This window comes from Cyprinodon variegatus, unplaced genomic scaffold (genome assembly GCF_000732505.1).
Source record: "Cyprinodon variegatus isolate N-32 unplaced genomic scaffold, C_variegatus-1.0 Scaffold278, whole genome shotgun sequence".
NCBI classification, from domain to species: Eukaryota; Metazoa; Chordata; class Actinopteri; order Cyprinodontiformes; family Cyprinodontidae; genus Cyprinodon; species Cyprinodon variegatus.
This window is the reverse complement of record NW_015150731.1, coordinates 721268-742732: the sequence shown is the minus strand read 5'-3', so window position 1 is coordinate 742732 and position 21465 is coordinate 721268. Positions and strand designations below refer to the sequence as shown.

The 21465-nt window shown below is 37.0% G+C and overlaps 2 protein-coding genes across 4 annotated transcripts; one reads left to right on the top strand and one right to left on the bottom strand.

Moving 5' to 3' along the window:
• The first annotated feature begins 1428 nt into the window (after positions 1 to 1428).
• Positions 1429 to 6008, top strand: LOC107090082 (parvalbumin-7-like). Its single transcript, XM_015383260.1, has 5 exons — positions 1429 to 1646; positions 3816 to 3884; positions 4035 to 4164; positions 4281 to 4390; positions 5775 to 6008. Exons 2-5 carry the CDS (start codon positions 3824 to 3826, stop codon positions 5798 to 5800), a joined length of 327 nt encoding a protein of 108 aa, XP_015238746.1. The 5' UTR covers positions 1429 to 1646; positions 3816 to 3823; the 3' UTR covers positions 5801 to 6008.
• baiap2l2 (BAI1-associated protein 2-like 2) lies at positions 5748 to 20224 on the bottom strand. 3 transcript variants are annotated; one of them, XM_015383257.1, is made up of 14 exons: positions 19910 to 20224; positions 19752 to 19827; positions 18005 to 18091; positions 16873 to 16934; positions 15621 to 15692; positions 14497 to 14586; positions 14275 to 14406; positions 10235 to 10339; positions 9583 to 9685; positions 9226 to 9433; positions 8858 to 8923; positions 8422 to 8701; positions 8303 to 8346; positions 5748 to 6986 (listed from the first exon to the last, which is right to left on the bottom strand). In XM_015383257.1, exons 1-14 carry the CDS (start codon positions 19961 to 19963, stop codon positions 6911 to 6913), a joined length of 1455 nt encoding a protein of 484 aa, XP_015238743.1. In that variant the 5' UTR covers positions 19964 to 20224; the 3' UTR covers positions 5748 to 6910. The 3 variants fall into 3 exon arrangements, with proteins under 3 accessions (XP_015238743.1, XP_015238744.1, XP_015238745.1); XM_015383258.1 differs by having other exon boundaries at positions 8422 to 8698; positions 19910 to 19963; XM_015383259.1 differs by having other exon boundaries at positions 9583 to 9655; positions 19910 to 19963.
• Between the last annotated feature and the right edge of the window lie 1241 nt (positions 20225 to 21465).

The window sequence follows — 21465 nt, the reverse complement described above, 5'->3', positions numbered from 1 at the left end:
GTAGCTCAGCTTTCTATTATTGTATTATTAATCATTATCATTATTTCAATTATTCATGTGTTATCATTTTAGTAACTCATGTTTATGAATTGTTTAATTACCTTGTACCACTGTAATGTAAATTTCGCTTTGTTTTATTATTATGATTCTTAGGTTAATCTACTTCACTTTGAATTGTCTAATTTCTAAAATATGCAATATAAATCAAATAAACAGGGATTTTCCAAGGTGTTCTAACATCCTATCTAGGAAATTCAATTGTTTCAGAGGGTAAAATAATTACATCAAGCAAGACAGCTGATAAACAGTGTAAAGGGTTGTTCATATTATCTATTAACAAACTGTAAGATTTTGGCCGGGTAAATGGGTATACAATTAATAGGAGTTGTAAAAAATATAATGAGGTATTTATTTAAATAGCAAAAAGATGACAATTAAGCGGTTTTAGCTAAAGGGGAAAAAAGCAAGGGAAGAGGGACAGATTTATTTATTTGTGCAGAGCCAACATCTGTTCAATAAAAAACAGTAGTTTAAAAGAAACCAGCAGAAATATTTAACCAGGGAAGGCTAAAATTATACAAGAAAAAAAACAAAGCGGGTTTCCAATGAGGAGTAAAGAGAAAGATAAAAGAAAGAAGGGAAAATGGGGTGCAAGTTCTGATTTTACAGAGTGAGTCTTTACCTTTTTAAACCAATAGCAAAGTGACAGACCGAGATGGAACCAAAGCTTTTGTACCTTGCTTCACTTTTAAATGTTTGGAAAGAATTAAGAAACGCCGTCTGTTGCTCAAATTAGACTACCGGTTTTGAAATAAAGCCATTTATTTATCTGTAATATCCTGACATTTCATGCCAGCAAGCACATAGATCTCCCTGACAGCCAATCTGTACTTTGTAGAATGTTTTTATTTATGTAAGGTTTCAGGTGTTTATTCTCTCCATTTCGACTGTATCTTTGCTCCGTAATGACAGAAATCTGTGGTGTTTAGGTTTGCATTTTTAAAGTTGGATTGAAATATATTTTGAACATGGTAAAAAAAAAAAAAAAGAAAAAAAAGAGTTTTTGCATTGATCTTGCAAAATGTTTGCCCCCCTTCCACATATTTACTGTCTAATCTAAATGTGCTTTATCGCAATTGTTGATGAAACCATCAAACACTTTTTTGTATTCAATGTGGTTATCTTTTTCTCAAGCATTACTTTATTTGATAATCCAAGGAAATGAAATATAGTTTTCTTAATAAGCCATATTATCTTTGAAACATTACTTATATAAGGGATTTTTTTTAAGACACAGCAGATAAGAACAAAATGGATGTATGTGTCACATATAACCCTTAGTGGGGACGACGTCCAAAGGAAGTAAGATAAAGAGGTATTATTAATAGGCCAACAGTTTTGCGTCATGTCTTGACAAACCCCTCTTCTGAAAATGGAGAGGTGGGGAAGAGCCGGGTGCACACAGGGGTAGTTTGGACAAGTGTGTATATGTTTAGAGGCAGCTATAAAAGTCTTATTGTGTTCTCCATTACTCCACTTGTTCACCTTACCCTTCATCTTCAGACCTCCTGTCTTCTCCTGTCTCCATCCATCTCCTTTCCTCTTTCTTTCTTTTTTTTCTTTGCAGCATCCATCTGTTCATTCAGGTAAGACTCATCATATATTAAATGCAGCAGCACAGAAGGTAAATAAACAAACAAAAATCTGAGGCTGATGAAATACAGGTTTAGTCAACAAAACGTGAAATGATAAAGATTAACTGGATGACAATTCACGATGAAGGCTGTGCCACAATCCTGTTGTATGCATCCCTGATGTATAGCAAAATTATAGGACAGTGTCCTAAAATTTTAGTTTAACAGTAAATGCAATCCTAAATGAGAGCATCAAAAATAGACGCAGGAAACCCTAAAATCACCACTTAGAACTGCAAATGTTGATGGAAGCTGATTAATTTGATCTCAATACTTCAGTTCATTAAAATGTTTCAGAACTGTCGCTGAGACAAGTATTGCGTCACTACGCTATACAGACTGGGGAAAATCTGCACAGGGATGGGGCATAAATATTGTTTGTTGCAAGAAAAGTTGCAGACACATTCGTGCTGGGTAAAAAGTTCAACTTAGGGGAAAAATGAAGAAGCATTCACACTTTGGCTTTTAGTCACAGCAATAATCTAAAGCTTTTGCATACCAAATGGAAAGCTGAAAACAAAAAGAAACAGAGCCTTTTCTTCAGTAGCTCCCAAAGCTCGAGAGCCATCGCCCCGAGGACCAGAGAAGGTTAACTGTAGCTTCTCTACAGTAAAAGCCATTGAAAACCATTAAGATCTCATTATAAATCTGCCTTTTTGTTCATCTGTCCTGCTTATAAAAATCTTTATAAATCGCATTTATTAATTTACATGTAGCTATCTGCTGTTTAAGACAAAGACTGTTGCTTTGCTCTGAGCTGTTTTCTATTTCTTGCCTAATATTGGATTTCAGCAGCTTGGAGGTTCAGGGCCTTCACTGCTAGATGTTTTAGATGTCTGAAAGAACCAAACACCTGGCAGGCCAGTGTTGGACCCTTTAACTATGAAGTAATGATTCGGCTATGCATTCATGATGTGGATTGAAATTCCCTTTAAGGTACCAGGTCAAATGGATTTTCCTCATCAGCATAGTGAAAAAGTCTACATTTTCCCAACTTTGAGATAATCACCACAGAGTTTGCATTTTGTTTAGATAAGACGATGGTGAAGACTGTTTTTTGGAATCTTTGTATGATTACAATTTCAATTACTATTTTTAAAGGTTCACTATTGTTTTATAAAGGGGATAACATTGTTAAATGGAATACATTTTTAACTCAATGTTTGGTTTTAAGTATTAATTCACATGCTCGGCTGAATAATACAGATAGATTCTGGTTAGTTTCTCCTTTTTGTCACTCGCTGACTATAGCACCTTTTCTACAGGTTGAGGATTTTTCAGCATGTTTATCTTTACACACAGTGGCAGTACATAAAGATCCAGAACAACGTGGCAGACTAGTGGTGTTGTTAAAAGTTGACTCCAGGTAGAATTAGTAGAAATTTTCTATCTGAAACTTCATGACCCTCTATGACTTATACAGAAAACATTATCAAATAAATCATAACCATATTAGATCTCTAGATAAATCCAAATGCACAAATAGCCTCCCGCTAATTGGCTTTTGGTGCCAAAAGTCAGAAACATGATAGGTGTCAAGGAAGTTGAGAACAAGTAAACAGGGCAGAGAGAAAGAGGATGGCTGTACATTCCTGTGCTTATTCTGTCACGCTGTCATTCGGTCAGGGAGGGGAGATGGTTTGATGAACTCAAGACAGTGCAGGCTGCAAAGGGACAGTTGACATGTACCAAGCAGAGATTGTTGTGTGTTGGGCCCAAATATCTTCTCCAAGGCCACAGAGTGAAGGAGAATGTGCACAGAAATTCCATCTGAAAACAAGAGGAGTCTGTTCGCTGAAGAAAAAAAAAGACTACACCCTGTTGAGTTTTGTTTTCTTTTTTACTTTTCCTTTTAAGTTATCAAGAAAAAAATAACTTTCTCTACTGACATCTAGTGACACTTGGGGGTTACTGCAGCAGATTTGTTGACAATCTCTTTTTTCTTTACATTTTTAAGCAAAAAATGACTCAGTAAAAGCATTCTATGCAACATGTCTCCCTTAACTTCATAACACAGTATTTTTTTATTAACTTTTCTTTAGCACATTAAGTAAAACCTACAAAGTTCTTCCAAAGCAGCCTAAATTAACCATATAATTTCTCCTCTTATATTTTCTCCAGCTGGCAGAATGGTAATGACTGATCTCTTAAAGCCAGAGGAGATCAAGAAAGCTCTTGATGCCTTTGCAGGTTTGTAACTATTTTATCCTCCCCAGATATACAATAGTATGTGTTAAACAGATACTATGAAACAACTATAATCTGGCAGAATCAGACATATTTCAATGCAAAGGAAATGGGAACATCTACTTTATTCAGCTTTTTCTTCAAATTTTCTAGCGGAAACCTTTGACCCTAAGAAGTTCTTTGAGATGGTGGGAATGAAGGCCATGTCAGCTGAAAATGTCAAGAAAGTCTTCCAGGTTCTGGACGTGGATGGAAGCGGATTCATAGAGGAAGAGGAACTCAAGTAAGATCCAAACACAGAAAAAGAAGATTTAAACTAGGTCACATATATAGACATGCTTTTCAGGGTTGTACACTTGTTAATCTTTGTTTGTAATAACTTTTTTTTTTGTTTGTCAGGTTTGTACTGAAGGGATTCTCAAACGAAGGCAGGGATCTGACGGATGCCGAGACAAAAGCATTCCTCACAGCTGCAGACAAAGATGGCGATGGCAAAATTGGCATTGATGGTGAGAGGAAAGAGACACGATGTAAACACAGCAGGTTTTATCCTTGGAAATGAAGAGGAATGATGAGGGATGGCATTTCAGACCCATGCTGGGTTCAAATCAAGGATTTCGCCTTCGATTTGCATGACAGTCTTAAATTCTCTAACACTGTAACCAGTTATAAGAAAAAAAAAAATCCTTTTACCATTTGATTACAAAAAAGTGTAGTAGCAAAGGATTTTTTTTAGACCAAAAAGTTTTTTTTTCTACAGATAAAAATTGAAATTAGATCATATTTTTTTTCTTTAATTTGATAAGATTAAGAAAATATACAGCAGCTCCTCAGATAACATTAGAATTTCAAGCCATGAAAAGGATTCCCATTGTTATCATGTATGTTGAAACTACTAAAAAGCTTAAACCTTGTGAAGCTTTTTATGAACAGTGTTCATTGCGTTATGCAAGAGCTTCTTAATGGTCAACAATTAGTGGAATTGGTCAGAGAAAGTTCAAACTCCACTGCTGTGTAAGCTGCTTCAAGCATTAGGCATGCTGAGGTGAGTGAGGCTTCAGCAGAGCATGTACTTTTAATAGCGCAGTGTGAGATGTTATTACAGATCATTGGTAAAGCATTTACTGTATTCATTATTTAATTGAACAGCACTGACACCTATGTGTAATTCATACAGCATTCCTACATAACACTGCCCAAATTTTCCTTTCTTGTTTTAAAAATTTTTTAGCAGCCCGTCTTAGCTAATGTAGAAAATAGAGATAATACTGTGTCAAATGAAAAGCTGGTGTTTGAGTCTCGTCTAATTAATGAAATGTTTCTTTGTACATCAGCGAACCACAAAACTGTATGAAAGGAGTATAAAAAATATAGCTAAAAATGATTTACCAAAAACATTTAAAAGACCAAAGACAGTCTATTGATTCTTTCAATGAGTTTTATCCTGAAACCTTCTTGTTTTTTCTAAAATAATTATAGACCTGAGTTTGGTTTGTAAAATCAATTTGTAACCTTGGGTTTCTCTTCATTTTAAAAAGTTCTATGAAATTTTGAAGTAGAATCTATTTTTTTTTATCTTTAAAAAGCAAAAAAGAAAAATATTAAAAAAAACAACAAAGCAGCTCAGTGATTTATAATTACAATTTGCCAGTGTGATATTCCTACTGGTATGTTGGTATGTTTGAGCCATTTAATGATGCAACATAATGATGCAGCTGCTACCTCATAAACTAAATACTTGGAGTGAGGAAGTTCATTTTTTGGGAACTAAACTAAGATTATTATGGATCTTTTGTTAATGATCTGCAGCCTGTTATGTTGGGAATAATGTAAATCTTGAGCCAAATCAGCAGACTAAGCTGAAACAGTTTTTATTTTTCTTTGTGTTTTCAGAGTTTGAGACCTTGGTTCATGAGTAGGGGGAGAGCTGAGACTCCCCTTCATCCTCCGTCTCTTCGTTCCCGCATTTGTAAACGCCCCACCTTCCTACTCTTCCCACCTCCCTCTGGACCCCACTTTTTGGAGTCGGACCAGGCCTGTTCTCTTCCAAACAACAGTAACAGGCCCACTGGGAGTCACAATGAAGAGAATCATACCGGCAGTGCATCAGTTTCATTAATCCATTTTTATATATTTATTTAACTCAACATGCTGTACAGATTTCAGAATCATCCCTGATGACAAATGAGGATAAACTGTGGTATAAAAACAGATGGTAATAGTGCTGTGGGTGGTGTAGATGTTCAAGACTCCCTTAATCTCATTTTCTTTGCTCTGTCTTACAGAAGGTTGTGCATTATGTTTTCACTGATTTTATTTCTGGATGTTCATGCATCAGTTCACTTTCTTCCCACCGCACCTCCTCCTCCACCCTCCCTGACCTTCCTCCTCTCACCTCTGTCCTTTCCTCCGCCTCCTCACTTCCAAACTCTGATCAGATAATGTGGTTAAAAAAAAAGCATTCACATATAAGGAGAGCTGTAAAGAGAGAAGACACCAATAAGAAATGATAATAAAAAACATTTGAGATACCGTGTTTTTATTTGCTGGTGTCTACTGTGATTAAAAGGTTTCTCTCAAGCAACTTGCAACTAAAGACTTAAAAAGGTAGAAGGGCAGAGAAATATATTTATTTCCCATTGCTTACATATAATTTGACAGTTTCAGGTTTTATGAAGGAATAAAAAAAATTATGAAAACGGCAAGCAAAATGTTTTTTAATACTCTGAGACCACAGAAGGGCTAAATGCTCCTTTTATATTTGTAAAATAGAAGTCAAACACAAAACAATATAACATCTTAGTTACTGTAGAGAGACTTGGTAAAACAGCTACTCCGGTTTGTAGTTTAAATAATTTAGATAACATATCACTTCACTTTTTCTACACTATGAAAATCGACCAAAACTTTTCTAAGTCCGTCAGGTTAAGGGCCTTCACATTTCAAAGATATCATAATAAATGTACATGCTCCCTTCATGACCTGATGCCAGAGGCTGAATGACCCCTGGCCCCTATGAGTGATGTGGATCAGTGGATCCGAGGAGCAGATCTGTCGTTGGTCGTCGTTGGGCGAAGCTTCACGGTGGCAAATGGGTTTGTGCCCCTGAAATGAGAGTATGATGGAAAATGTTACACAACACCGTGTACGCTTAACCGGTGCCCAACTAGGTATTCAAACACGTTCACATGATCCAGGTAAGGAATTCTACCCCACAGCGACCCGAGACTAAGGGAGGTAAACTCTGACGGAGGGGAGAGAGGAGCCTGCACAGTTCATCCCACTAAAACTCAGTCTGAACAGATGTGGAAATGATCTGTCAGGATGTTGGCTCATCATTGCTAAAATGAGGATTCTGAATTTCACAAAATAAAAGTGTTTTCTTAAACTGCTGAATGTATTCATTACTTGAAATATATGCATCAAATTCCTTTATCAAATTTCACTGCACTGTATTTTTTCTAAGCACAGTGTCTAAAACCCAGAGTACAATGCATTCATTCAGGGATCAATAAACATAAGAAGCTTTATTAGAAGCTTAATTTGCATCTTGCTAAGAGCCATGTTGGTGACCCAACAAACCTCTGGAACCTGCTCTTGTCAGGTGAGATAAAAAAAAGCTAACAATATTAATTTTTATACTCCTTGTATTTCCAACCTAATATAACTGAGACACATGAATATAACTCTGGATTGTGTATGCTGCCTCAGGGCTCCCTTATACAGCTTAAGCTGATAGCTCGAGGCAGAAATTGGGGAAATATCGCTTTTTATTTGCTAATTTCCACTATAAGTTATTACAACCCTGATTTTGTTAAGTAATGCTACTTAGTAAATTAGTGTGACAGTGTTGCTATAATATTTGTATTTTCACCTAGATGGCCAATCCAGTGCGAGGGATCAAAGCCACCTCTTGTCCCTCTACAGTATATTAATTTCAGTTAGAACTGAAGAAGCCTCTTAGATGAGAGGAGCAAGGCCTTCTAAAAAACTGCTTTGACTGAACTTTTTCAAGCTAGATGAGAAATAATAAAATGTTAACTGTATACTTAAGAACAAATACCCAGTGAGTTTAACAACCAGTAATACAATGTCAAACAGGGCCTAAACAAGAGATCTTTTCTGACACCATGTAAGCACCCTTCATAACATAAACGTCAGGAGAATACCAGCGCCCCGATGTCTATGTTAGAAAAAAAAAAAAAGTTGCCTCTATGTTAGGAAAAAAAAAAAAAAAAAAGTCACTCAGGACTGTTGGAACAACATTAAAGCTTCTGATGAAACCACACAGGAGACGTTTCCCTTACTCAGACATACATGGTGTAAAAGACAACCCTTACCAAACCACGTTTTGATATTGCTTTCAAAGGTAAGTTTGAGAACACATTCACTTTTATCACCCTTACCACTACAGAATTTACCTGGGAAACAAAGGGTTATCGGGCTGCCCATGTGGAGACAATGCCTAGGAAAAAATAGCAGGATTAGATTGGCATAACTCATTTATACACAGCAGATGATCAGATGACAAAGAAAGTACCTGAGCATCAGATGCTATATCACCCTGCCTGTCAGTAAGAGGGGAGGCTGGTTGTAAATCTGCAGAGCCCCTTCTGAGATTCTGATTTGATGGGAGAGGAAGAGGTTTTGTCTCTATCGATGGTTCTGTCCTCCTGTCCGGCACTGGAGACACTGGTCGGAAATCTACAGAGGCCCTACGGTTGGGTGTGGCCGGGGGTGGGACGTCTCCATAGCCCTTGCCCTCTGATTGTTCAGTGTCCAGAAGGTTGTTCATGCTGTGACTTCTAAGAGAACCACTACTGCATTTAAAGAACCACACAAATAGAAAAGAGCAATCTGTTAACAGCTATAATTCACTTTTCTATAAGACATAAGTTATATGAGAGAATAAGGTTGAATAACAATTTTCTCTCGGTAAAGTTTTGGAAGAATTTCTGAGGGATAAAATTTCCCACCTGGTTGATAAAGTGTTGGAGATATCTTCAACAGGAGCCACATATGCAGCAGGAAACCAGCCCTGACTGATAAGACATAAAACAAAACAGATGCTACATTTACAGTGCTTCACAGAGTTAGCATACCCATTAAACATTTAGACACATTTTGTTGTCCTACAACAGAAAGTTCTGGTATCAATACTTTCTCTGAAGCTTTCTTTCAACAATACTATGTGAAAATTGGTTAAAGGTAAACAGCTACATTCTTTACGTGCCTTAGCCTCGTGAAAAACAGATTCATTATATAAAACACATAAAAAACATGACAAACAGCGATGAATGAGTGTTTTTTTGTTTGGACACAGAAGAATGAAGAAGTCACTGACCGCATGCTGCTGTCAGTGCGTCCATAAAGCCAGCCGTTGCGTGGCTCCTGGACCAGCACAATGACTATCTCTCCTCTGTTAAAAGGTAAAAGCTTTGGGTTGGATGAGGAGGGGTGCGACACCAGGGCCCTCATGGACCTTCCTCCTCCCAAACCCAAAGATTCCCCCACTGAACTGGAGCGGGAGCGACTGGGAAGGGGAGATGGCGCTAAAGAAAGTGAACAAAAATTAGAGTAATCTTTTTTCTTATTACAAGGAAAATTGGAAGTTTATAAATACATTTCTTGATCGTTTTGTGCATGATTTGTCATTTCTTAATAATTCACATCCGTAGTAAACCATTTTTCAGCGCATTACCTCTAGAGGGCACTCTTCCCAGTGCCAGCTGCTCCCGCCTGGCCCAGGACATGTCCTCCTCTTTGGCAACCGTCTGCAGCAGAGAGCTCACTGAACCTCGCAGCTTTGCGCATTAAACAAACAGATTAAATATATTTTAAACTCTATGTACTCACATGGATTTTATAAGGCAAAAACAAATAAATCAGATAGTTTTTTATGGGGCATTTATGCAGTTAAATGAGCTCATGTAGTTACAGAATTTAGTTAGGATATATAAAAAAACAAGGGGAAAAAAACACTTTAGTTCTTTACTTAAGCCATCTCTCTTCAGGGCTCACACATTACATCCATGGATATTGACGTTTAGATGCACTTATACCCCTTTTATATAAATGAATGTGATTCATGATATTAGATAAAGTAGCATTTTGAGATTGTATTCACTTCAATATTGCAACAAAGAACCACTTGCAAAATGATGACACAAATCAGTCCACATCACTTCATCTGTGAGAAGACCAGCTGCAAGAGCAGCATATTGGATGTTTTACAAAATCTGAAGCACTCCATCCATCCATCCATCCATCCATCCATCCATCCATCCATCCATCCATCCATCCATCCATCCATCCATCCATCCGACTCTTAAAACGAATAGAGGTTTAACTACCTGTGCCTCTTGATCTACATGCGTCGGGGTCCGTGATTTGGACCCCTTGTTCTCGTTCACTTTCTCTTTCCATCCATCTGCCTTCTGCTGGAGGGATGCACCGGTCTGAAAGTAGATGGGGGAATTGAGCACCTCATTAAATCACAAACATAATCAAGGTGAAACGAGTTTAACGTCTCTGCTCCAGTAAATTAGAGATTTGCCCACTGAGACTTGAGTTTCATCAGAGAAGCAAGCAATTGAAGTGATATTACAAGGCTAGAATAGGAATGTTAAACAAATCAAAGTGTTGCCTGAATTAAAAAGATGCAGGGTGAAATGATGAGAATGCAGCAAACACACACAAAAAATTGATTCTGATCAAAACCCTTAAAAAGCCTAAATCTCTGTTTTTATTGCTGTAATGAACATTTTTCTGTCATTAAGCAAAAGAGCAAATGAGAAACAGTGGTTGTAGCTTAATGTACCATGACACATTTTTTATACGCATGAACACAGTTAATTACCAAGACTGAGAGCTACAGAGGGCCCTTATCTTCACATTACACTGAGAAGAAATGACTGCTGATGTATTTCACACAATGCAATTATTATGCTATTTATTCATCAGATTTATTAGGCCTGCTCAGAAGGTTTCAGATTAGTTGTGTTTTAGTTTTCTACCACATCAGCTTCAAAGTTCAAGAACTTCATTTTGTTATGTTTTATGCAAAGGTTACAAATGAAACCCAGCTTCTTCAGCAAGATTTTTTTTTTTTTTTTGCTGTAAGTTCAGTTCTGAAGAACAAGTGACGAACTGACGATGACATTCTGAGACCAGATCCAGGAAAGAAAAACCCAGCAAGGCTGACGTTGAACCTTTTCAGTCAGCAACACACCATTGTTGTTTTTTCCCTACTGCCAGCAATAGAGGTAAGGCAATTTTACCTTCTGAGAGACTAGATTGGCCAACTGTCTGGTTTTGGATCAAAGTAATGAAACATCCCCTGATTTTGTTATATGTTGCTGATGGGCCAAAGATTGGGACCTCGGATTCCAAACAGTTTCAGATTTAAGCTATGTGGTCTGAACCAAAAGTCAAAACTTAAAGAGACATTTTTTTCATAAAGTTATACATTTGATTACCTTATGGTACCCTGTATAATAATTATCAGTTACCATTATAACTTCTCTTAAATGGGTCATAGAATGATTATATAGGGTATTGGTCCTTAAGGTCTCTGAATAAGGTGTGTAACATTGGTTCGGCTTAAAATGGCATATTTGCTGTTCTATGAGCTCTAATGCAAGCCTGGTTAAAAGCCCTAGAATGAAACGACAGGTTTTCTGCCTTTTATGGTATGATCATGAATATTTAGATGAGCTGTGCTCTGATTGGTTGGTTTACAACGAGCGAGGCTGCTGAGCAAAGACGCATCATAGCAACAAGCACTCACTCACTGAAACATCTAAATTGTTGATATGGTAGGGTGACCAGACGTCTTCTTTTTCCGGGACATGTCCTACTTTTCATACCTAAAAAAATGTCGGGGGGGAATTTCAATATCGTCCGGGATTTTGGTCGACTTCAGTGCAGCACGTAGTTGAAAAAACATCGAACCGAGCAGTCAGCTCCAGGGCTGGTCTGGGACGGGGACAGGGAGCCAGCTGGGGATGGAGCGACGAAACCAGACCCCATTACGGTAGCCTGAACACCGGCGGCCCCGGAGCTGACGGCAGGCAAGGGAGAAGCATACCGTCACCGGGTCTGGTTTGGTCACTCCATCCCCAGCTGGCTCCCTATCCCCGTCCGAAATTGTGAAAAAAAAAATTCACAAACACAATCTGTGTAGTTTGTGTTTAGTCCCTATGACTCAGTACTTTGAAGAACCAGTATTTGCTACAGAGACAGTGACCTCCTATAGGTTTTCTTCCAGGATCACCCTGCATTTGCCTCCAGCCATCTCCCATCAGCTTTGTCCAGGTTTCCTATCACTTGATGTTGTGTCTACCTTCCAGTACAGTTAGTGTACTGCTACATATATTTGTTTTTGTGCATTTCTGTAGTTATATTTCATCTATTTTTCTATGGTACCATTTGACTTATTTACCACTTCAAAGTAAAACCTTGAACTTAGCAGGAGAAACTTTGTAAGAAGTGATTCTACCCCTAAAATATAAATCAGGTTTTAATAACTTTTTTCTCACTGATTTATAGACAGATGGGCATACAGAGTAAGACACCTGAATATTTTTAAGTAATGATTAAAGCATATGAGTATTAATATTTCCTTCCTTTTTATTAGGAAGGAAATAAGGAAAATGGAGAAAAAGAGTGAAAGGGAGAAAAGAAGGGAAGGAAGGAAATGAAATGATGAGAAGGAAGGAAAAGCAAAACAAGAGAAGAAAGGTAAATGTTGACTGCTTTATTTTTGGCATTGTTATTTGTATCTTTTTTGTTTGTTTCTTTTTACATACAGTTGTCTTGTTTAGTTGTAACTTACTTATTTTTTTTAACTTATATTCTATATATCAGCACATTTGGGGGAAGGGGTAAAATGTAAAATACATATGAAAATCTGTAAAAATGTGTTTGTTGCCTTTTCCAAACAAAAATGTAAAATTAAATGATATATATATATTTTTATGATACTGATTATGTTTGTTAATGGTTAGCAGTAAAAATAAGAGAGCTGAAACTAAAGCAACTTGTATATTTGTGGCTAATGTTTAACCTGCACTGCAAACATCTAGTTTCAAAGGACTCTCATTATATATAGCTTTTTGCATCAGTTTTCTGAACTCAGCACCTTATAAATCATGGTTGCTGTGTCCTTTAATACTTCGTATTAAAATGCACACAGAAAATCATCTGGATTTTAATTGGAGTTTAAAATTGGCCACATTTTGGGAATTAATGCCTATTAGCTGATTCTTCCCCCATGAGCTGTGGATTTCTACAGAGTTACTATAGACCTGTTTGCTGTTTCTCCGAATAATGATCTACTTGTCTAGCCAGTGGGTTTATTTCATATGTCTAGTCATTGGAAGTGTTTCAACGGTGTTTCATGTGATGGTCAAAGTTTAAGGTATTTTGATAATCAAATTCAGCTAAAAGCTTCCCAAAACATGATCTTTTTCCTGTCGGTCTCTCAAGAAGCTTTGTTCACTAATCTTGAAAAATAATCTTAAGGTCGATATTAAAAATTTTTATTGAGATGACCCACAGGTGAAATCAAGGCAACTGGATGAGCTGGATTTCACTGAGAAGTTTCAAAGTTACTAATGCTGATGCAATAACACAAGCCATCCATCTATTCCTGCCAGTGGGGCCTGTCTCCGGCAGTCTGTGGCAAAAGGTGAGGTACACCATGGAAAGGTTGCCAGTCCATCGCAGGACAACAAAGAGACATACAACCACACACACACAAAAGCACGATATAGGGAAGTCAATTAACCTAACAATCAGGTTTTTGGACTGTGGGAGGAAGCCGGACTACCCAGAGAGAGCCCACATGTGCACAGGGAGAACATGCAAACTCCATGCAGAAAGACCGTGGGCCGGGAATCAAACTCAGAACCTTCTTGCTGCAAAGCAACAGTGCTACAAACTGCACAGCCCAAATTGTAAGCTCTATTCTTAAAACTACATATGCTTTTACTAACACTTTCATATATTTATGTTTTTTGTTTTTATTTTTGCTGTGTTTTTTGTGCGTTTGTTGTTTTGTTCATCACATAAAATCCTCCTGAGATACTACGAAGAAGTTAGATGACAAAATGTATTTAAGGGTCATCAAACTTTTCGGCAAGGCACTGCTGTGGTTTTCATAGTTATTCGCTGTCTCCTTTGTGCCCAGAGATTTAGGTGTAAAAAGTAGAGTTTTTAAATTTTAACTTGAACCTTATTCAGATTAGGAAGCAGTACTGAATAAGATCTGAATAAATGTATGTAAATCTGCATGATAACACTTGAAAGCCAGAGCTGGACTTAAGCTTCATAAATGTTTTTTTTTTTTTTTTTCATATTGTGAGACATGCAGCATATCGATTATAAATACCTTGTTTATGAGAAACAGCAGGGACTGAGTGAGGCCACAGTGCTTCTCTGCAAGGAAGCGATATCTCCGTTCCTCCTCCTTCAGGATCTCCTGGTGGCTCTGCTTCAGGTAAACCATATATTCACTGTTCTCCTGAAAACATGAATCGCAGGGAAATACTTTAAAAAAAAAGTAAAGAGGTTTTACTTCTTCTTTGTGTATATATGTGTATTTTAGCTCTACCAGAGAGTCTCTGAACGTTCCTCTTCTAAGTTGCTTTTCCAAGACTTCTGCCTGGTTCCTCACCTCCATCTCGTATACCCTGCGACTGCCCTGCAGCATTTAACAGTTAGAATCAAGAACAACAAAATATCCTGCATCTTTCTGCTGGGAGTCAATCCAGTAATATTTATGTTCATGTTTACTTTAGTTAACTAGCTCTGCTTATTCCTCTTGGCTGACATTAAAGGGCTGCATGGTGTAGGTTCTCCTACTTTAATCAAAATCTTTGCAGTCTTTCAAGACATGGAAACCAAAAGCTTTCCTATTTCAAAGGCTGACAGAATGCAGTGAAAGTTAAAGCAGCAGCTTGGGACTGTCTGGCTTTCCTTTACACATATGTGATGTTCAAATGTTTTACCCAGGGGGCCAAAAATGTCACATTGATAGTACTTGGAGAGAACATTTTCCTAGCGCTTATTTTATTTAAAACTTCATATTTCTTTTATTTTTAGACGTGAACAGTTAGCTTAAAACTAAACTTCTTTGTGAAAAATTATATAAAATAGTGGGATTTCTGTAGGATATGGATCTAAAAATGGATGCAGGTTTTAAACCAGAAAATAGTCTTGGCGGTTTTTAGAAAAATAGATATAAACAGCAGAGACTCTCTTGAATTTCAATTATCTTTGTCTAGATTTAATTTGTATATTTTTGGCAAGACGATATTTGTTTCATATACCTTTTTGAAAGACCTCCCAAGTTGCACCTTACACTTTTCTTAAAATCTTTATTATCACAGGGCCAAGGTTGTACACATATGATTTGTGCTCCTTGTTACTTAAAATAACTTAACATCTGCTATATGTTTCTATGTATCTCTTGAGCAATATTAAAATAAGTTTTTTCATTACAAACATTTAGATATATTCTGCCTAAGCTTGTAATGAATGCTTAAAAATTTAGAACACTTTTTTCAGAGGTTGTAATTCTCGTCAATTTAGCAAAAATGTATAATTCTGGACATTTTAAGCATTGTGGGTTCCCATTTTAATGAAGCAGGAAGTGATTTTTGACGAACCTCATTAACAATACATCTGCCAGGTTAAGAAGCCTAATGAGTATTAGAATCAACAGTTTAAGCTTACTTCCATGTACTCCTCATCTAGTTTGACATTCTTCTCCATCGCTTGCAGCACCTCAATCTGGAACCACTGAAACTGATGCAGGAAGAGAGTCAGTACTGCAGCTAGAAAGAAAGCATTACAAATATGTCATATTTGTTTACGCTATGCAGTTTTGATTGGTATTTTTTATCAATTATTATAGTTGGAAGCTTTGTCACCTCACTCAACTCTGAAAGACAGGACATTAAATTCGTAGGGACCAACGGTTGCAGTTCTGAATTCTCCCGAGTGATGCTCGACTTAACACGAGTGAATAAAGTGATTGTAATTTGGTTGTTTATCAAGGGGGCGGTGGATTGTTGTGGCGGAAGTTTTGCAAGCAAGTATGACTGTTGCCGGAGTCTCTGAAGCATCTTGCTAACCACTAAGCAACTTAGTGCTAGTAGGTTCCCAATAGGAAATTACATTGGGACCAAGTAGCACTTGGCAACGACACTGTCAAGGAGCGCTATCGACATCGGAAACATGCAAGAGGAGGAGAGTTTTGTGTCAGAGGTCATGGATGAGTCTCCTCAGTCATACATTTGTTATTTAGAGGAGAAAAGTGGGGATGAAGTTGTGGAAGAGGATGCCAGGACGGCAGAAGCTTGGTTTGGTGTAGAAGGCTTACAGCCGTACATGTTTGAGCCCTTGCCTCGCAATGCTGCCAGTTCTGTTAGCTCTACGCCTGCTGAAGACACAGACGTCCATCCCTGTGAACACTGGGACGGAACTCAATGGGAAAGGAAAGGATTCTGATTTCAACCGCTGCGACATATGAATCAAGATGCTATGACTGAAAAAATTTGATTGACAGATGACCGTTGATATATGATTGGCAGAATTTAGGTGTACAAATTGACGTATAACTAATTGGCCTGCATAAAATAACGAAACAAAAAAGCACAGATTTTATGACTTTTTTTAAAATAGAAATTTTCTAACTTTTGGGACAATATGGTCTGATAAAAAGTAAATTTATATACATGTTTAAGCCATAATGATTAAACATTTAAATATGACTTCTCTAAGACTTTAAAGCAGGCCAATCCAATTTTTTTATAGCATTTTTCAGTTGCCTGATATTCTTCGTAATCTCACTCAACATCATTCATACCAAATTACCGTAAGGCTTTATGTTTGCACTGCCAAAATTACTTATATTACATGATTTAGGGGACACTTTCATCAGGAAGCTTGATCTTTTTGTTATTCGAATGGGAAACATACTCACCAACCCTTCCATCTCTGCAGTAAGCCTTCTCTGTGATTCAGAGATCTGCATGAGAACATCACCTGTTTAACATATAAACAGACACCATGCTGGGTTTGCACAACAAAGGCTTATATTTTTATTTTAATAATCCTTATTCATGTCTGTTTAGATTCATAGAAATATTGTGAGAAAAAATACACAAATAATAAGATATTTGTCTCTAATTTGGTTTCTACAAAAAAAATATTTTGAAATCTAATTTTGAGGGGAATCACAACAGTTGTATAAAAGAATTATCTTATGAATTTGATACATTACAAGAATCCATATAATTTATTGAAATTTTAAAAAGCGTCCAAGAGAAATGCAGAGAAGGGTGAAGACGTGGGAGTAGGTAATATTTTTTCAGGGGTTTTTGTGTTTGTTTTACACATGAAAATCTAGAAAGTGTGGCATGAATTTGTATCCAGCCCTGTATACTCTTGTTCTAAATAAAATCCACTGCATTAAATTTCCTTTAAATTTCTATGAATCACCTAATCACCGCTTTGATTCTGTTTTATCTTCCTGTATTTTAATCATGTAAAGCACTTTGCATTGTCTTTGTACTGAATTGTGCTATACAAATACATTTGCCTTGCCTTGCCTTGCCTAATTTATAGACAGGTTTTACCGTCATGTAATCTTAGGCCAACAGTAGCCGTGTTTCCATTCAATTGAAATTGGAATTTTAATCAAACTTTAGTTTGGAAAAAAGGAATAAAAAACAAATATTTTAGTCTTTAAATTCTCAAAGTTTTTCAAGATACCTCTCATAAGGTGAAGTCACAAGGTTTTTGCAAATATTAAATGTAGTATTTACTGAGGTAGTTTAAATACAAATATTGACCTTCGCAATTATTAATACATTTATAATTTTTATTGGTCAGCAACAAAACAATCAATTAGAACTAAATTAAGTTTTTGATATTCCTTTAAAATTGGTAATAGGTTTAAAGAGCTGTAAAATATTTTTCTGTCCCTTCCACAGTTGATATGGCCATTCAAAGCTAATTGAGCATAAAATCACTGAGTCTGGAATACATTTTATATCTTAAAATATATATATGTGGAGTTACTCGTTTTAAATATAAACATGCAATTGTCTCACCAAGAGAATGAGATGAAAGGGTGTGAAGGGCCTGGTCACCCATCTTAGACAGAGCACTGAAGTAGGCCTCACTGCAAACAGCTAAAGCTGCAGTAAAGACACAGTCAAATCTTCCAACAGACATTTAAACACAGGCAGCAGGTACTGTACCTATTAGATATTCAGTATCTTCACACATTTTAGAGATGCACTTAATTGGGTTACCTGTCCACTCTGTTCTTACTCATTAGGAAAATAAGCCCTGAAGTGCTGACACCTGATATGTGCTCTGGTCTAGGAATAGACTCATGCCAGAGGGTTTTGTATTACAACACTCCTCTGTGACTGAAGACCTGTTCTTCTTTCAAGAGGAGGAAGAAAGGCACATTAACAATGCATGCTGCTCTCCTGGTTACCTGTGTTTCACTTACAATGAAGACTAAAGAAATGCCAAGATAAGAAATTGTGTACATGAAAAACCAGTGTGTTTAGATTAAGCATATTTAAATTTCATACTGCATTATCATCACCAAATTCTAATCACCACTTTAAAATCCTGTTTTTATGCAGTGAAAATCTAAACTCCATCCATCTTAAAAATATTTGAATCAGGTTATTTGTTTTCATTTAAACTCATCCTTTTTCTGCTTTGTATCTCTAAACAGATTTATTATCTATTTCTTTGGGTTTTGAGGATTCAGCTGGGGTATAAAAATTAATCTGAAGTAAGGTGAAAGTTATTATTTATTTAAAAATAAATTATATTAAACCCATATTCCATTGACTGCAGCTTTGATCTTTTTAGGCTATTCTTTTAAAACAGCGGTCCCCAACCACCGGGCCGTGGATATATATATATATATATATATATATATATATATATATATATATATATAATTATATTTTTTATCGACGATCAGAGTCTGAGTGATGTTTTATTTTGAAAAATATAGAAAAATGCGGTATTCTCACCCAATTCTCTCCAATCGGTGCATCTGTGCCTCTTGACAGAGGTTAATTCAGTTCAAGACTCATCCTATCTATAACATCCTATCTTTGTGAAGCGGAATTTTCTGCAGTTACAGCGACCAAAACAAAGCTACGGAGCAGACTGGACATCAGGAGCACACTTTGTCTGTCATTTTATCCGATTACACCTAGATGGCACCGGCTTGATGTTATATTTTTATGCTGTTTGTATTTGATTTTATGCCAGTCGTATCATTTTACTTGATCATATCCCCAGCCGCCCCCCTCCGGCCGGTCCGTGAAAATATTGTCTGACATATAGTGGTCCGTGGTGCAAAAAAGGTTGGGGATCGCTGTTTTAAAACACAAGATGATATGAGTTGTAAAAACTGGAAGTGGCCCATATCTAAATATTACCTGCAATAGATGTCCCTCACAATCAGTGATCATCAAGCAGAAACAAAATATCCACAAACAGGTATAAAATCTTTGTCCAACATATTTTGTAGTGGACAGCTCTTTTGTAACTACATAACTTAAGCATAAAGGAGCAAAAGGGTAATTACCTCATGGTGTGGTTTAGAGCAGCAAGAATTGGGAAAAAATGGCTTAAAAAGCCATTTAATTTCCACATCTTCTCCACTCTAACCAGTTTTATAAAAATATGGTATTTAAAAACATAATAATTTTCTATATAAACATTTATTTTAATTTGCTTTATTCTCTTGAAATTGTAAATTAAGAAAAGCATTAAAATATAAGACATAGCTTGTTGGCCAACGCTGACCAACTTACTCACCTTGGAAAGCTTTAACATAACTATTTCCAAGTGCAACAAGCTTCTGAAGACCTGGGTTGAAATGCTCCATTAGGCTCTAAAATAAATTAATGTGGTTATGAAAAGTAAACATTAAACATAAACAGTCCATTATTTAGCTAAGAATAGCTTAAACTTACAGAGTAGACACTTAAAGTTGATTTGTGCAATTGATCACTGCTGACTCCAGACATGGCGACCGATTTTTAAAAAAAGATGTAGATATAACACGAAAACACCAAAAAGATTGTCAGGATGAGCTGTAAAACGTCTGAATTCCCATTGAAGTTTCTGAAAAACTATTCGGTCTTTTCTCAGTGCCAATAGCGAAAGTCACTGTGGTTCCACCCCTACTGCTGCTGGCAACAATATTCTCTCTCCTTTTGAAGTCTTTTATCAATGAGCTTCTTAAATGCCTTGTCAACACCTGTTTTCATGGAGCGAAACAGCAAGCAGGTGGAGAGGTGAGGAGGTGGCATCCATGGAATCAGATGAAATATTAAACTGAGACCTGAAAGGAAAGGAGATCCGCCTATGACGTAGGAATCCACACCTGAGGGAGGAGCTTCAATTGGGGTGAAATCAGCCAATAAAAATGCAGAAACCAAATAATTGCAATGGTTTCTTACAAAAGAGTATTCATGTGTCTTATAATAGATCAATGCACTACAAAACAAGAATGCAGACCCAGCTTCAACAAATGGCTTCAGTTGATAACAAGTAAGGGAATTCAATTTAATTAATTTATAATTTTTTAACTTGACAACTCATTAGATATACAGTACATAAATCTGATTGGATCCTAATTCAGTTGCTTGTTACCAGTTAACTGGAGCTGCATTCTCCTTTTAGTTAAATTTAAAAAAACAACCATCAATTGTTCAACATGACAACATATGATGTCTGTCATTACTGCTATAATTACATTCAGGGTTTCATGTTAATGGTTAGAAAACCTTGAACCTTGCAATCTTTTTAAAAACCTTTTTTTCAATCCTGTTTTCTTTTCTGTTCTATATGTCAACAACTGCTTTCTTGGTAGCTTTACTTCTTTCAGAATAGATTTATTTGAAGTGAATAGAAAACAGTAATTCCTTTCAGATAATCAAAAGGAATGGGCTGAAGTATGGTTTCAACCCCATCCTTAAAATAGATATAATATACAATATTTAAAAAGGGGGGACCGAAAGGTGTGCTCCAGTTACAGAAGGATCACACTCTTCACCTTTACCCGGGCAGGTTCATCTGCCCGAGTAAGATACACTCCAGTGTGCTGGAGACCAGGATCCGGCCGATAGTCAGACCTTGGATCCAGGATGAACAATGAGGTTTTCGTCCCAGTTACGGCACTCTGGACCAGCTCTATACCCTTCATCGGGTGCTCAAGGGTTGGTGGGAGTTCGCCCAACAAGTCTACATGTGTTTTGTGGATCTGGAGAAGGCTTTCGACTGTGACCCTCGTGGTGCCCTGTGGGGGGTACTCCAGAAGTATGGGGTCTGGGGTCCTCTGTTAAGGGCTGTCGGCTCTCTGTATGACCACAGCAGGAGCTTGGTTCGTCTTGTCGGCTGTAAGTCAGACTTGTTCCAGGTGCATTTTGGTCTCTGCCAGGGCTGCCTTTTGTCCCTGGTTCTGTTCATTACATTGATGGACATAATTTCTAGGTGCAGCCAGGGACCGGAGGGTGTCCTGTTTGGG